Source organism: Gavialis gangeticus, unplaced genomic scaffold, assembly GCF_001723915.1.
Source record: "Gavialis gangeticus isolate Ggan-Ray unplaced genomic scaffold, GavGan_comp1, whole genome shotgun sequence".
NCBI classification, from domain to species: domain Eukaryota; kingdom Metazoa; phylum Chordata; order Crocodylia; family Gavialidae; genus Gavialis; species Gavialis gangeticus.
Genome location: NW_017729026.1, coordinates 33,105,880 through 33,124,054, shown reverse-complemented (window position 1 = coordinate 33,124,054; position 18,175 = coordinate 33,105,880). Strand labels below are relative to the sequence as shown.

The 18,175-nt window shown below is 42.8% G+C and overlaps 1 protein-coding gene across 1 annotated transcript in view; it reads right to left on the bottom strand.

The window, feature by feature from the left end:
- PREP (prolyl endopeptidase) overlaps positions 1–18,175 on the bottom strand; it is a 211,945-nt gene that overhangs the window by 29,341 nt on the left and 164,429 nt on the right. Inside the window, exon 11 of the mRNA XM_019520156.1 lies at positions 3,421–3,557. Within this exon, the coding sequence (XP_019375701.1) occupies positions 3,421–3,557 (137 nt within the window). The remainder of the gene's footprint in view (positions 1–3,420; positions 3,558–18,175) is intronic.

Genomic DNA, 18,175 nt, shown 5'->3' with positions numbered 1-18,175 from the left:
ACACACACACACACACACACACACACACACACACGCTTTGCCCCCAAGCCTGCACACATGCACAGACACACACACTGCCCCCAAGTCTGCATACACACACACTGTCCCTGAGCCTGTATTTACACACACACTCTGCCCCCGAGCCTGCACACACACACACCACCCCCTCTCCCTGTACCAGTGTGGTCCCGCATGCTCCGCAGTCCGGTGATGTATCCAGGAGTCATAGCCACGTGGTGCTGCAGCAGGACAGGGTACAGGAAATCAGGGGACTGGCTGGGGGTGAGTGGGGCTGAGTTGTTCAAGCCTGCAAGCCCGCTGAGGGCTCCCTCTGGGTCCTATTGCCCCCGGGTCCTGTCAGCTTTGACAGGCAGCTGGGAGCAAATAAATATTAATTTAGTAAATTTTTTAGAGGCCCTGTGGGCCGGATAGAATGGTGTAGTGGGCTGGATCTAGCCTGCGGGCTGTATTTTGCCTGCCTCTCCTGTATAGAGAACTGAATGTGTGTTCTTGTTTTACTTTATGAGAATTTAAATGCATAGATGTAAACTTTTCTTTTTTAAAGTCTAATATGGGACAGTGGGCCTTCAGCACTCGTGTGACTTTCTCCTCTTCATCCTACTATGAACTGTGATAAATCAGTGGTTAAACCTCATCTGAATGGATAACTTCTTCAAATAAGGTTGTATTATTGTCTTATACAATGCACGGGAAATTAAAAACATAGCTTTGGAACAGCTGTAAAAAGCATTCAGATAATCTAATGATGCATACAGACAGGTCCATCATTCTTCAACATATTTTGTACGAAGATGAGAAATTGTAAATGTTATCTGGGTATATAATCACAGTAACCCATGGAAGAAGGCTGGTAAAGGATTTTATGAGATGTGCTGACTTTAATGCAAGAATAGTAGCATAAAGCTAGTTACTGTAACTTAAGAGTGTATGCAAGTTTAAGGGGGCAGTTTAATAGATTATTTTTGTGCTGGTAAGTTGCACATTTACTGTCTGCAGAACTTCCTTTCATTCTGTACATCCCATTTATTTTCTTTTTCCTCAGAGAATTTGTGTCTAACACTATTTGCTCTGTACTGAAAGCTGTAAGACAATCACAATGTCATTTCTATGCCTGTAAAAGTTCAGGTTCTGCTGAAGTACACATTGGCTCCATTTTACAAGATTACTGAATGGGTCAAGTGCTTTGCTGTTTGCGGTTCAAAAACTATGAAATAGATTAGAAGTCATGTTCTGAAATCACAGCTCCTGATCTATGGTGCATTAATTTGCATAAAATAAACACGCACTTCCCCTCTTAGGGCTAAATTCTACCTTGTCCACTAGACATCTAGGACCAGGTTCTATTCCACCATGTAAGTGGATTTAAGTGCCTAAGTGTGATTCTACTCCATCTTGCTCAAGTCCCTTAAAAACTGTTAATATAAAAGGTGGGTGGATCCTCCTACTCTTTCCTTCTTTTTTTCTTAACCTAACCTAGTCACTAGGTCACTAGAAAAATGGTGTGCACAACCCTCCCCACTAAGTTTAGTGTCAAACTTGTGGCCTCTAGCAATGCTGAATCACAGCATTAATGGAGGTAGACACTTGGGTCGTGTCCAGATGAATGAGGACACTTGGTTCCCTGGAGACAAGCAGCAGCAGCATACCTTGCACCACAGCTACTTGTCCCTGGGGAACACTTGTGCCATGCGCACTTTGTAGGGGAGGCTGTGCTAGCCCCAGTAGCTTTGCCCGGGGTCCTGGGGGCCTCCCGGAGCTGCAGCAGCTGAGATCCTGCTACGCAGAGCCTGGCTGGCAGCCGCAGCGCAGCTCCAGGTGGCTCAGCTCAGCTTTTCAGCGGTGCACACTGCCCGTGTGTGCGCTGCTCCACTTTTTTTTCCTGTGGGTTTTTTTGAACCCTGGATATCCAGGGGTCTGAAGCAGGATGGATATCCAAGGGTAAAAAAAAAAAACATGGAAAAAAACCCTGGAGTAGCGCATGCATGGGTAGCACACCCTTGCAGCGAGGAGAACACCTGACTGTGTGGTATGTGGTTCTGTGGACACATTTGCGGTGCCACATACTGCATGGCCATGCTTGTCTGGATGTGTTCTTGTGTAGCAATGCTGGAAAAATATAGTCACACTGGGCAAAAATGTAGCTGTGCAAGGAATTTAGATGCAAAGAATTAATGAAAGGTGAAGTAGAATGTCATGTGACTTAGGTACTTGGGTATCTTGGCAGTGAGGTACAATTCCTACTTTACTCTCTATACTCTGTACCCAGATATTTGTATGACTGAACAGGAAAGATACTTTTTAGAACCCTAGTTTACCAATGGCCTTAGACGTATGGTACACTTAAACTTAAATCTCATGTTTTTCTTTCAAGGACTCAAAGGATGTTAGTGCTTGATTCTGTTCCACCTATTAGGCATGTACATGGCACTTAAATATTGAAGTGTTATCCCATTCCACCTTGCTTAAGTCCCTGAAAAAACATTAATATGTCTACTTTTGTAACTTGCTTTCATATTAGCCTTAAGACTAACTCAAAAAAAGAAGTGCTGAGAAGAAGCAGGGTTCACACATATTTTGTGTTAATGTATTTTTAGGGTCTGAAGCAGGATGGCATATGATTACACTTAGATCTTTGGAGACAGATTAAAAACAGATATTCACTGAGTAAAAGAGTGGATTATAATGCTGTACCCCAAGGACTAAGGGACAGGTAGCAGGGTTCTGATCCTGCTCCAAGGATTGTGCATTTTATGCTAAATAGTCATCAGAGACCCAGAAGGCTCTTTATAAGCCCGAAAGCGACATTTCTTGGATGTTTCTGAAGACTCAGCCAAAACTGATGTACCCAGAATTGTCCAAGGAGATTAGGAATAGTATTACTGATGGAGAATTTATAACCTGAGCTAGGTGTACAACTCTTATCTTCCTGTCACAGAAAACCCTGTGATACTTTATTGGTAGTTTGTATTTTTATTGTGTTACAGTGCACACCATATTTTATTTTACTTTTCAATTATAAAATGTTTTTCCCATTGTCAAATCTCTGGGACATGTCTCACACATCCCTCTATGCACTTAGAAAATGCTTTTTTTTGTTAGAAGATAAAACAAAATGTACATAGTTATTGGTGTAAAGGAACCATATGGCTGAACATGTTTGAAAGAGGACACAAACTAGATATGTTCTGCATCTTTTTCAGTATTATAAGCTAATTAGTTATGTGTAAAGGCATGGAAAAATATGTGATCTGCCATGCTGGGTTAGAATATGTGATCAGCCAGTCCACTATCTTTCCTTTCATATAGTGGATAAGCCAGTTCACTATCTTTTCTGGCAAGTACCAGATAGTTTAGAAGAACATATTAAGAACAGATGTTTGTCAAAAATAGGCTGCTTACCTGTAGCTTGGTGTAATAGATATGTTGAAGCCACCATAGCCATACAAGAAAGCAGGATGAGAACCATCCAATTTAATTCCCTTCTTGTGGATAATAAACATTGGGATCTTGGTACCATCTCTGCTAGGGTAGAACACCTATGATAATAAAGAAGAAAGATGCTGTGATTATTTGTGAACTTGGAAATCGCACATAATTACTAGGCTTTTGCTGTATATGGAAAAAAATCTGGGCATAGTCACAGACTGGAGCATCTCTGCTAACATTTAATACTTTAATTCTGCAAAAATAGAGAATGGCTATCATGATCCACGGGGATGTGAAATGGTCTGTTACTTGATTAATAATTCTAGTAACAATATAACATTGAGGATGAAAACCTTATAATAAGTGAAACCAAATATCTTATTAAGGATGAAATCCTGCCATTTCTGTTCACCCTGACTACTGCTTCCACACAGGTATCATGAAAATATTATAGAGGAATATGATAAACTACACAGACAACTGGAAAAAGACTGTAGGTTGCATTATGAAAATATGGGGAAATACAAGAAGGCAACAAGGGAACTGTTTTAGTAATCTTGCAAAAGAACACACAGGCAGAAGCTATCAGAAGCTGACAAATGATTCTTTTAAGGAGTACATTCCAAAACTTGAGATCATGCAGCTGCAGCATGAAAAAGAAATAAGCTTACATCAAACAGATAGGAATAGCCTGCCAAAGACAAGGTTACTACTCAATAATTTGTGGCTTTATGACACTGTACAAGTATTTAAGCAAGGATCAACAAAATACACCTCTGTAAAGGATTGATTTTGCAGCCGAGTCAATGAGAGTTTTCCCATCAAATTTACTAGGAGGCTTAAAAGCATATTTTAGCCATGAGTGACAGGCTTTATTCTTAAATCTCTGGTAGCATATTTATGAATGAAAATAATTATTTTATCATCAGTAACCATGGGTTGGCTGAGGGTTATTCCAACATTAGTTTCACCACTATTACTACATTTGTATGAACAACATTTGTCCCCAGCCAAAAAAAGAGTCACTTTCACACACAATGAATGGCTTAAGATGTTCTTAATACAAATTCTTAATGAATTCACTGACAAGGATAAAGACTATTAAACAGCCGTATACATATAATTTAGTAATGGTCAGTTAACACAGCCTCATAAAAGGAAGATTAATGTGCCTGATAAAGTTTTGTGAATTTATTGAGGACAAAATCGCTTCCTCTTCCACACTCCTCAAAGTCAATAATCATAGTTTATCTGGACTTTTAATGAATTAAAAGTGACTTTGGGGATAGGTGCTTCAAAATGGATTCCTTGAGAACCTGTTCCATGATCTGTCCAGGTATAGAGGTCAGGCTGACTGGTCTGTAGTTCCCATGATATTCTTTCTTCTCTTTCTTAAAGATGAGCACTGTGTTTGCCCTTTGCCTGTCATCTGGGTCCTCATCTGACCTTCATGAATTCTTAAAAAGGATAGCCAACAGCTCTGAAATTACCTCAGGCTGTTATTTCAGTACCCTCAACTGCATCCCATTTGGCCCTGCCAACGTTTCATAATTGGTAGGGTCAGAAGGGACTTGAGCAGATCATCAAACCGACCCTCTGCCATTGCAGGAAAGAGTACTGGGGTCAAATGACCCCAGCAAGGTATACATCTAGCCTCCTCTTAAAGACCCCCAGGGTAGGAGCCAGCATCACTTCGCTTGGAAGTTGGTTCCAGATCCTAGCCACCCTGACAGTGAAGTAGCGCCTCCTGATGTGTAGTCTGAATCTACCCTCTGCCAGCTTGAGACAGTTATTTCTAGTCACTCTTGGAAGTGCTTGGGGGAACAGGGACTCCCCCAGTGCCTGCTGGCCCCCTCTGACTAGTTTGTAACAGGTCACCAGATCCCCCCTCAGCCTTCTCTTGTGGAGGCTGAACAGGTTCAGGTCCTATAGGGCCTGCCATGCTGCCCCCTGATCATGCGAGTGGCCCTCCTCTGGACCCTCTCCATGTTGTCCACATCTCTCTTGAAGTGCGGTGCCCAGAACTGGACGCAGTACTCCAGCTGCGGCCTGACCAGCGCTGCATAGAGGGGGAGTATCACCTCCTTAGACCTGCCTGAGATGCATCTGTGGATGCATGACAAGGTACAGTTGGCCTTCCTGACTTCCGGCTGTCAGAATAATTCTACCAAGATTTTTTTTAAGGTGGTTAAAACTCGAGGAAGTTAATCATGAGGGATCTGGGTTTTCCATGGAAAAATGAGGATTTTCTCCTTTGAAGGAGAGAAATATGGGAAACGGCAGGTTTCTCTTTACAGGCTGGCAGAGTTCCAGCCTACAAGGCACTCCTTGGGGCTGGGGGGAGCAGGACACAGGAGAAGCTACATGCATGTGCACACATGCACATGGCCAGTAATACAGCCAGGCAGTGGTGGAGAGCAGCTGTCTGCACGTAAGTGTATGGTGAGTGAGGGGGGGAGAGGCAGAGGTAAAGTAGGGGGCCAGACTGAGGCAGCCATGGTGAGGGAGGAAGTGGGGCAGGGCTGGTGGCTGGGCTGGAGGTGCTGCCCAGCTGGTGCAGTGTCTGGGGCTTAGCTGGGAATATGCAGTGATGGGGTCCAGCTGGGGGAGTGGGATGGAGCCACGGGCAGCTGAGGGGCTGGGTAGCTGAGGGGACAGCTGAGGGGCTGGGTCGCTGTTGCTGTGTGCATTTCCGAGGAGACGTTGAGCAGCAGAGGTGATGCACCGGTTGGGGGGAGGAAAGCATGTGCTTCCCCAGATTTGTGTGCAGGGCTGGGGAGGATGTAGGCTGCCTACTGCAAGGCTTGGGGCTTCCTACCTTGCTGCCCTTCCCCCAAGGGCCTCGAACCAATGGATGGGACCTGGCTTGGGAGAGAAAAGAGGCGTGGGAAGGCTTGGAGTTGCTGCCACCACTGGGAGCCCCGCACTAGCCACTCTGCCAAGGTAAGGCACTCCCTGCCCACCCAGCAGTAGCAGAGGGCACAACTCTGCACAACTGTGCCTGCTGGGACCCTTGTGGGGAGGGCAGCAGGGTGGGGAGCCCCAATCCCTGCAGCAGGCAGCCTTCATCCTCCCCTGCCTTGCTAACAAACAGAAGGATGTCTACATATGCTACAGTAACTGCAGTGTGGACACCGTCCATCTATAAAGGTAAGCTGACATCTGAAAGTGAATGACCACAGTACAGACCTACCCAGAGAAGATCTGTAGAGCTCCATACATAACATTTTATGAAAATTATTTAAGCAGTCAATCAACATAATAACCATACATTACAGCCAATAATCCATGCCCTGCCTGGCCAAGGTACAGCAGGGAGCATATACATTTGCAGTTAAAGATAGGCTTGTTAGGAGCTGTCAGATAGATGTTGAGATTTCTGGGAGTTGAAAGGTTAATGTCTGGGTGAGTCTGGGTACTATATGGCTGGCAGCTTGAATTGTCTAAAAACTCCCTAGGAAAATAAGTTGGTAAGATCTTTCTGAAGTAGGTAAGTCAGGGCCAGAATTGAGCTCCATCATGTTTTGTCCCAGCTTGCCCTTGCTGTTGTAGCTACTTTCACTAAAGCAGCCTACTCTTTTAATTTGCTCCCTCCCTTGCTGGAATCCAGCAGGCCAGTGGAGCAGCATGAAGGAAACTGGAGGAGTTACCTGCTCAGACACTACAGCAGATCCAAAGTGGCAGAAATGCAGTACAGCAACAACATGCATGCTGCCTCCCCACAGTTCAGCTGTATTCATGAAGCTTCTGTGGCAATGTGGGAATACTGGACAGGGCCGTATGATGTGCAAGTGTCATGTAAGATATGCGCTACTTGTCAACCTTAGCTACTGTGTTCTCCATTATAGCAAAAGCTGTGCACTGAGTGCCATCACAAAGCTTAGAAATGTCTAATTCTGATCAAGTCAAATCAAAGTGAAGAAGAAAAGTGTCAGGTTAACTTTTACTGAAAAAACTGGTGAGCAAAACGGTGGATGGGCTGGTAAAGACAGGCTGAGTCCATCATACCCTTGGTAACAGATTCAAATCTAGCCTCAGGTTAGGAGAGAGTGAAAGCTGTTAGTATGGAATTGATGTTTAGTTGGTGATATAAGGGGTTCTCAGATTTCCACTGGATGGATTAAATATTAACTTGTCATCTCAGGTGAAGACTACCTGACCTTCCATTTCTGATTTCTTAGTGTTCCAGGGCAACTGCATAAGTCACAGGCTTGAAAAAAGTAACGAGGAAAGTATTGTAACGTATTTTCAGCCACGTTTCAAAGGAAGTAGGTAACTGGCAACAAGAAGTGCTAACACCATAGAACAAGCTAGACCTCCATAAACCACCCAAGAGCTCTCAGGTACAAGTTAAGAACTGCTGGTCTTTATGAACTGAGTATAAGGATATCTGCTCCAAGAAAATCAGTGTTCATTTAGTTAAAAAAAATACCTTAACACTGCACACAGACATCACATTTATCCCAGGACAAGGTGCAATGGTACAGATATCCATGTCGGTTATTCTGGGACAAATTCTGGGAAGTTTCCTGTCTAAGAGGTAGTAACAGCTTATTCCAGGATATTGCTAAGTATGCCCGAACAGTTATCCTGGGATTTCATTGGTGAATCAATGGCAGAAAAGCGGTACTACATTTAACTGCTCATTACACTCCGATTAGAAGGAAGACATGTACGTGCCAATTCCAGGATATTTTTATTCTGGGACAAACAGGGGCACAACTTATCCAGGAACAAATGCAAGGTCTGTTCCTAACCTAAATTTTGTTTTCAGCTTGCTGAATTCTGAACTCCGTGGAGTCTTACTGCTAGGACATGTCTATACGTACTTACAGTGAAATAATTTAATTCATTTTAATTTGTACCTTTTGCTATTTTGACACAAATCTACCAGTGGATACTCTTATTTAGGATTAAGAGAATGCTATTCTGATTTAGCTAAAACCAAGTAAAGACAAATCAATGCAAGGCACTTAATTCAAGCAAATAAAAAGTTGAACAGACATGCACCAAAATAACAAAAACATGAACTAAAGCCAGTTATTTTGATATATTTAAAGTTCTGAGAAATGATCCCACAAGACTGGTTTTGAGGCAGTGTTGTGGCACTTTGCACAGCTCTATTTGTTATACATGTAAAGAGATTTCAGCCATCAAGAATTCAGCTTCATTGTTTCATTTTAACAAGCACAAAGATTTTGCAAGATGGGTAGAAGAATATTTTATTTCTGTTACTGGTGATTTTGCTTGACTAATTCACATTTCTAAAAAATAGTTTTAATGATCTGTATCAAGAATACCCCAACTCCAAAAATTAAAAACAAACAAATTTGTTTACAGTATGTGCTTAAAGAACAAATGCCTGTGCTAAAACTTTTAGTTTTTATTAACTCAAGAAATTATATCTTGGGGCTGAACTTTTTATTGTCATTATTTACAGCTTCTATTTTAATTAGAACTCAAAAGAAATAAAAGTGTAACACAATTTTTGGCATACTGCTACATGTTTTCGATCGTTCTGTTTCCAAAGGAAAGCAAGACACTATCATGTTTTATGAACCATGCTGAATACTCAACATGATCTATTTTTATAACTATCTGATGAGCCTCAACAGAAACATGATCCTCTATAACACATGGTATTTAGTAAGTACCTTTAATGTGAGCACTGGCTTTAAAGTGAAACATGGAAACCTATGATGGCATCTCACTTAAAAAAAAAATCAATTTTAATTTTTGTTTAATTGTGGCTAAACAAATGCAAAAAAAGTTCACCAGTGAAATTAAGTACGCCTCTGGGAACCTTTACAGAAAACTTATATAAATGTTCTAGATGTCATTTTTATTCCACTTATCAGCAGATGCAACTGTGAAATTTAGGAATAATTCACCTAGGATTTTGCATATCTTAAAACATCACATTTCAAGTTACTGGCACAACCACAACCTGTCACTAGTGAAATCAGCACTTGAACTCATTAAGTTATAAATCTAACATTTCTTTTGGGGGTATGGGGATCATAGTGGTAAACTGCTTTGTTGAAGTATTTCTGAAGAGATTAAGTTGTCTGGAAAGGAAGTTTTCAGGGGAAAGTCTAAATTTTTGCTGACTCCAATGGAGTTTTTTATACTGGCTAAGGAGCTGACCCTCTAGTGTTTCCCATAAATGACTGGCGTTGGCAGATCACTCATTTCCCTCGGACTATAGACTGCCAGTAATTTCCCTCCCCCTTTCTAACCAAGAGCTTTTAAAACAACTGGCTGAAGACTGATTTTAAAGGGTTTTTCTCTGCTGTCATCAGTGAAGATTAAACAACAGTTCTTTAAATGAAAAGACATCAAAGAAAAACAGTGTGTCAAGGTGACACTGGCATTCAAAATTTAGAAGTGTTCCACTCCAACTATCTTTTCTAAAATAGTGATTACTTTTCCCCAAGATGAACAAATGGGAGGGGAAAAAAAATCAATTCAGTGAGATACTGAGATATGTGAAGCTATTTAAGCTTCCTCGAATAGACTATTTTCAACAACCAATTCAACTTAAATTCTGTATTATCTCTAACGTAAACCCAGTGGTTTATTCATATGACTAATAATGGGAAGCGCTTCTATCTGAAAGATTAAGGTAAACTTGACAGGGCAAGCCCTAAAAAGAAGAGTTTCCAGTGATGGTATTGCATCACTAATTTTAGGCACTGACTGCTTTCATAATAATGTTCACAATAGGGTTCTACTATTTTTTGCTTTATCAGGGCCGGGGTGGGGATCTAACTATGTTAGCTATAGTACAGTAACCATTGCTAATATGCTGTAAGAATGAGTGTAAATCTACACTATAGTACATGGATGATAACAACATGGCAAATAAATAAATGGACTTTAGGGAAAACATTGATAACACCAGCACCATCAAATCTCCTTACATTTTATAACAAGATTCCACATGCTATATCTGGGAAAAGGGCAAGACTAAAGAGAACTATTGTCAATATTATAGGAATGCAACAGCAGTGCTATACTCTTGAAAAGGCACATCTGGTGATATACTACCCTTTGCAACACACTCTTGAAGTGCTTGTAAACGTAATTTCATCTCATTTTAAGAGTTTGTTCTGCTGTCAAAGCTGTGCAAAGGGGCTGTCATTGAGCATCAGGACCCTTATATTCAAGCATTTATAACCTTAAAACAACAAAAAGGACACACTTCTGGTTGAAGAATGACATTTTATGAAGATCTGATATAACTTAATTCACCTCTCAGGCTCATTTCTAAAGAAATCTGCATTCTCATATTTCAGAGCAGCAGTAGCGATGCGTAGGGGGTACATGGGGGTGCATATGCACCCCTTGAGAGCACCGGTGCACCCCCTCACAGGCCACACTCACCGCTTAGAAGATGGGTGGAGGGGCAGGTGGGAGCGCCAGTGCTCCCCCCGCGAGTGCTGGCCGGGGAGCGGGAGTGCTGTGGCCAGTTTGCGATCAGTTGCAGGGGACCCCCAACCCACCGTCGGCGAGACTGGCTGTGGGGGGAACCCCCCCAGTTGTTGGGAGGGGCACATGCCCCCCCGACTAAGGTGGCACCAGTTGCCCATGCAGCTGGCTTTTTTTCAAAACTTAAAGTCTTGCACATTTACCACCCTCAGTGAAAAGGGCAATTTTTACTACGTTTGTTTATTGACCAAATTGTTTTCACTCTCTAAACTGGCTCTTCTGACTTTTCCCTTTATTCCCTTATGCTTTGTGCCTTTTCTCCCATTTCCCTGTGCCCTGAACATTTCCCTAAGCAAAGCATGTCAAAAACTTAACCCACTGCAGGAAAAAATCTGGCTCTAAATAGGCTCTATGTTATTTTACAGATTTCATAGACATTAAGGCTAGAAGGGACCTTGGAAGTTCTTGAGGTCCACCCCCTACCCCAGGGACAGGAAGTCAGCTGGGGTCATAGGATCCCAGCAAGATAAACACCCAAATGTCTCTTGAAGCCATTCAAAGTAGGTGCTTGAACCACCTCCAGTGGCAGTCTATTCCAAACCTTGGGGGCTCGGATGATAAAGAAGTTCTTTCTTATCTCCAGCCTGAAACAGTCACGGAGCATTCTGTGACCATTTGATCTTGTCATCCTTTGGGGTGCTCTGGTGAACAGACATTCCCCCAGATCCTGGTAAGCATCCCTGATAAACTTATAGGTGGCCACCAGATCACCCCTGAGCCCGTGATTCTCCAGGTTGAACAGTCCCATAGCTCTCAGCCTCTCATCAAAGTCTGTTTTCCTGACCTCTGATCATGTGCGTGGCTCTCCTCTGGACTCTCTCAAGCTTCTCCACATCCTTTTTGAATTGTGGAGCCCAAAACTGGATGCTGTACTCCAGCTGCGGCCTCACCAAGACCAAATACAATGGGAGAATGACATCTTGGGATTGGCTTGAGAAGCATCCATGGATGCAAGCCAGTGTTTTACTCACTTTACTATGGCAACCTTAAGTTTTAAGTATAGCATCTCCTGGATGAACCTATGGTTCTGTCATCCCTTGCAGTCACAGGCCAAACCCATTTCTCTTCAAAAAGGGCAGAAGTATGAGGCACCCTTTCCCTCCAGCACAACAGTGGCATATCACCAGAGCAGTAGCAGGTTTCTTCCCCTTACCATAGCTCAAGTCACCCCTCAAAGAAGCACAGTGGCAGCAGCATGCACAGCTCCACAGTACTAGCAGCTGGATGTGTAGGACCATATAGTTTTATTTTCCTGCCACACATACCATTTTCTAATGAGTCCATGTTGGAGGAACCTTCAAAAGGAATAGGCTATTAGGAGTTCTACTGAGAAATATGGGGCTCTCTACTACACTTTTCTGAATTATTGTTTAAGGCTGTCTGTAGGCATCACTGCATTATTTTTATTTTCAAGTTTTTTACACAACCACAAGAACTAACAAAAACGTTGTTTCTTACAAAGTAGCATGACTCCAGGAAATGAAATCCTAGGCCCATTTTCCCTATAACTTAACCTAACCCTGGGAGAAATAATTTTTGTCTGGCACAACTACCTATTCCATAAACAGTACATCAATCTGTTCTATGAATGACAAGCAATAGAGCATCATCCTTACATTACAGATAGCTAGATAGATAGATTGCATGGTCTCAAAAATATTCAGGGCAATATCCATATTCTTTACCTAACTTTGACTCCCTGCAAAACAAGTATTAAGAATACTGTATAGGTAACTTCTGGGTATAGTTAATGGGTAGAGCTCTGTAAATGAACATGGGAAAATGCTTGTGTAAGATGACCTGTAAATTCACTCATAGTGGCTCAACTAGACTAACCCCCCTTTTCCCTATTCCTTTACAAGTCTTCTTTCTTTTGCCTAATATATTTTTTAAATATAAGAAATGAGTATAAAACATTATTTTGTTAAAATAAAGGTTCATTTATAGCATAGGAGACCTGTCACTCAGTTGTTTATGAAACACAGATAGTCCTTAAGAAGGAAAGGTTTTAGTTATCCATTTCATCCTTTGAGGTGACAGTGTCTTTTGCTATAGTCCTCAGTAACTGGGCAGGAGCAGAGATGGCTTAAGTATTTTAGCTTTTTGTGTAGTATAAAAAGGATGCCAGTGATGGTGGTTGAAGACAGAATTGCTTTATCATTCACAAATATCTAGCTACATGGAATGGTGCAGATATTGATAATGACATATGGAATGAAAAATCACAGCTATCATATGTGTAGTTTTAAAACCTATACAGTAAGTTAACCACGCATTTTCCTTTTGTGTGTGAAAATATTAAAAAAAGTAGGGATATGTGATAATGGAACTACAAAAAGTAGTAGGAGAAATGTTGAACTCATTAAAAAAATGGTTCTATTTAAAATTAGTGGCATATAAAGGTACAGAACTTTTATAGCAAAGTGTGTCTAATACTACTATAGACAAAATAACTACTACTAAACCCATTTTCAAAACTATGAACAATATTTGCTTATCTAGAAACCTTTAAATAAATTTGATAACTCTCTCATCCATGACAATGAGAATTACAATTAAAATCCAATTTAAAAATGATAAGTTTGGCTTTTTCAGATGAAATAATTTCCCTCAGATAATAGGTAGATTTTATAGCTGTAAAGAAAGAGTAATTAATTCATGGTACTTGAAAACATCTCATAAGTCACACTAAGTTAATTATTCTTAGAAAGACTCTAGTTATTTAAAACATGTCTTTCACAACCCGTTTCAAGATCACTTACTACATTCCTCCCGCTGTCCTTGTGTGCTTGGACCAGAAACATGTAATAGCTAAACTATTCATTAGACTGTCACCTATTGCTACAGTAAAAATGAAAAAGAACTTCCAATAAATTGATATTCAACTTTTCAACCTTATTTTACAAAACCTTGTCCCTATTACCCATGAAATAAAGATTCTTCCTTAGTTTTTATTTAACATATATTTTGAAGTTTGTGAAGAAGCAATATTTGAAATTTGCCCATCTAAATTACCATTCACAAAGCCCAGATGGTTTAAAACCACACTACAATATTTGGAGGAATCTAATACAGTTGTTGAAGTTTAATACATCCTAGAACAGAGGTCAGCAACCCCTGGCACACAAGGCCATTTTCCTTGGCATAAAACAGTTGGCCCAGGCTCTGGGCAGCTGCCACCAGCCATGGACCTCGGGCTGCTTGCAGCAGGCGATGGGGAGACTGTAAGCCCTGCTGTGAGTAGCCTGGGCTCTGTGGCAGGCAACAGCTGCCCAGAGCCTGGGCCAGATGTGGTAGGCAGCTGGGATGCTGCAACCAGTGTACTGGGGTTCAGAGCCCTGACCCTGTTCTGTGGTTGGTGGTGGTTGCATGCATGCCCTGAGGCACACACAGCCATGAAAGGGCCTGGGGCAGTGCAACCCCAGTCCTTCCCCCGGTGCTTGCTCCAAGACAGGTATCTAGCTGCTGCCAGCCACAGAGCCAGGCCAGAGCTCAGGGCAGCTGTTTGCAGCTTCCCGGCTGCCTGCCATAGCTGGTCTGGGTTTTGGGCAGCTGCAGTACCCAGCAAGGAGGCTGCAAAAAACTGGACCAGGCTCTGGAGCCTCAGGGCACATGGCCCAGAAGGGGACGAGGCAATGGAGCCCCAGCCCCATCCCCTGTCATGGGCCTGGAGGCACATATGTACCCACCACCAGTAAAGAAGTTTGAGACCTCACAGCTCTCCTGCCATCTGCCTCAAGCACACCAAGTTGAGGCATCAGACGAGGTTGGGGTGTTTTTGGCATTCTAGCCAAAAATGTTGCCGACCCCTGTCCTAGAAAAAAATGTAATATCTAGGTGTTTCTGAAAAATAAATCATGCAAATCCTTACTTACATAAATAAAAGGGACCTGATTTTCAGTGGGGCTGAGCACTGACAACATCCAGTGACTTTAACAAGAATTACCAGTCCTCAGCCCTTCCTTAAAACAATCCCTAAAAACCTAACTTCATACATCCAGAGCTCGAAAACCTTGACTTTATCTTCTTGAAACATGGGATGAAATCCTAGCTGTACTGAAGTCCATGGCAAAACTTCTGTTGACTTCCATAGGACACGGATGTTACTCCTTAGTGCCAAGGAGCCTAAACCAAGAATTAACAATGGGACAATCATTCCTTACTGCATTCTAGTTCTCAGATTACCCGACACATGAAGACCTAAACTCTGGGCTTTCTGCCTGAAAAGTGTACAGCATATTACAGGAAGTGTTTCTCATCTAATAGTGGGGCAGTTCCAGCATTGTCTTGTTCCCAAATATAAATCTATACAAGTAACCAATGCTTCTCAGGGCAATTCTTCCAGCCAAACAATGACAAAGTAAAACAGAAGCCTTGTCACCTACCCCTCTTACTTTTCATACATATAGGATCTACCAGAAGCCTGGAAGAGTGAAAGGGAGAGCTGTTACAGTATCTCTATGTCATTTGAGGCTTATCCTTATGCAGAAAAACTCTTATATTAGTAATCCTGCATTTGCATTATGGCTATTTTGTGTTACCTGCAAAGCAGAGCCAAAATAGCTTGGTAAAGTAAAAATTCACACAGGTGACAGCTACAAAGCATACCAGCTATGGATAATTGAAAAATCATGATAAAAATAATCAAGAAATCCTTTAGAAAAGATAATTCCAGCACCCACTCATTAGGACAAGAAAGTCTTATGCTGATGGAAGCTAAGTGCCAAACAATAGTGCTTTATAAAAAACCTTTGTTAGAGAGCCTAGAAGTCTAGCAGCAAATGGCTGCTGGGAAGCAGCTCACCAAATGGCAGAAGGAAGGGGAGAAAAGGAGGTGAAAATTCAAATTCCTGCCAGGAAAGCACAGCAGAATTTCTTTTTGAATTATATTATTTACTTGCTTAAGTGAAAGGTCTTGTTCCCTCCACAGAAATATCAAATGCCAAACATACAAAAGGCAAAATAGACCATATCAGTCCTGTCTAACCACCATTAAAGGACATATGCTTTCAACAATCTGACAGATAGATTTCCCTCTACAAGTTCTTACACTACTATCTTCATAATGGGAGGCCTGTCTACCAAGTACAATTTACACCGCATGTTTTGTATTTGTCTCACCACCTCCTCAGAAAGAAACCTGTGTGCAGCATAGTGTTTTGTTGCCCTTTTGTTCCAATCACAATAATACATTAAATGACTGCTGGGTAAAGGATTTATGTTAGTGAAGGTGAAGCTAAAGAAACATGTATGTTTAACATCTTTTCTTTCTTGCATGATTTCTGTGTTTATTTATACAAAAAAATATACCAACTTGCAAACATACCACTAGAAAAAACCTTGTAAATTAACAGCTGGTAGTAAATTTTCTTTAATTAAAACAGGGCTTACCTTAGTGAGAAGATTGCTTTGAAAGTTGAAGATTTACTGTAACAGTGTCAAAGGTCCTAACCAAGTCTAGGAGGCCTCAGGACTAATATGTTTAAAGGACGCCTGTTTCTGTAGCCAACAGCTGGGAAGGACTTATGTAGCTAGAACCAAAGCTACCCACCTCTGACTCCTCAGTCTGAGTGATTCATTCATACCTGAGTTGATGATGGGTGGCTTCAGACTTAGGACTCATAGAACTGGGCTTGTACTCAGGTTTCTGGAGCCATAAGGAGACCCTTTAATTGCTCTGCCACTGCACTTCACTGTTACAAAACAGGCTCAAATAAAAAGTGAAACCTATTATACTCCGATCATGTTGGAAATCAATTCAGCTTGCAGTAAGGAGTTATCCCAGGGCAAGCCTTGGTCTGTTCCTTGGGACAAGTATCAGGATGGCAGGGAGAAACTTAGTGCTCTGGAGGTACCCTGTGGATAGGTTTGTGACACCCTCTCCAAGAAGGTAGATGTGTTAATACATCTACATCTATCCATCTTGCTGAACGAGGGAAAGGAGCTGTTTATTAGCAGTTTCTAACCAAGAAAATGGCATGTTCCCAGCAATTTTAGCTAGTACAAATTGGCATGAGGAATGACTTGGCTTTTATTGTACTGGATCTACCATAGGAGATGGGTGATTATTTGGGCTGGACAGTCATTTAAGGAGTTTTGCTGAGCTGTTGAGGGTGGGACTAGGGCAGAGAGGGGAAGTGCTGACCCAGCTTTGGCCCCTCATCACGGCTGTTTATACCATCTGGTGTGGTGGTGGGCAGGGGAGCTGCCAACTGATCCTATCCAGCCCTGGGGCTTGTTCACCCTTCACCCACTGTTGGAAGCCCCAGACAGTGAGGGCGGGCAGGCAAGTAGATGGGCAGGGTCTCCATGGAGATTGGCCCGGGATCCCCTGCCCCCAAACAGGGCATGCTTGGCCAGTCAGATGGGATGGGGCTGCAGGCAGGCAGGGAGTGGTATCCAGCAGCAGGATGGGCAGACAGAACCGGGATTGCAGGTCCCTGCTTACAGAATCAGCGCCCATTGCAGGGAGGTGCAGGAAGTGGATCGTGGCTCTGCCCCGGATACGTCTCACACTATCACTGCCCTGCAATCTCAATACTGAACCCAGCCCCATGCCATCTGCCCGGCTGAGCATGCCCTGCCTGCGGGGGTCCTGAGCCAGTCTCTATTGAGACCCCACCCACTCACTCCATCTGGCAGCCCCAGTGGTGGGTGTGAGGCAGATAGGTCTGGTTGCCAAGGCAATGGGGCCGGGTCTGGCAGCAACATCAAAGGCACTAGCAGCGGCAGCTAGAAGTGAGGACAGAGTAAACTGCCACTGCTGGGGCTGCTGGGAAGCTGAGTCTGGCCACCACGCAGCCCCCATTCTGCCCAGCCCCATGGACTACAGCACTCAGCGAGTCCAAAAGCTGTGCGCGGGGATAGGGTGAGCTGTGCTCCATGCCAGGCAGCACCTCCACACGGAGTGGGGTTGGCCTCATATGCCCCCCATGCCTGGGCTGGGTGGGGCTAAGGGACCCACCACAGCCCAGAAGGAATCACTTGGCGGGCTGGATCTGGCCCGCAGGTCCTATTTTGCCCACCCCGATCTACCACAACTATACCACACTCTGAAAGAGAACACTCTTTGGAGGAGTGCATCTTTATCAGTGTTTAGAAAGGGCCTTCTAGTTTTGAAACTGGTACTCAGACACCCACCAGACATGTTTTTTGATACCGATCCAATAGCTGATTTACAGGAATGAAACCAGGCAGCCTGGAGAGAGCAGCATTCTGCCAGTAAGTCGGGGGGGGG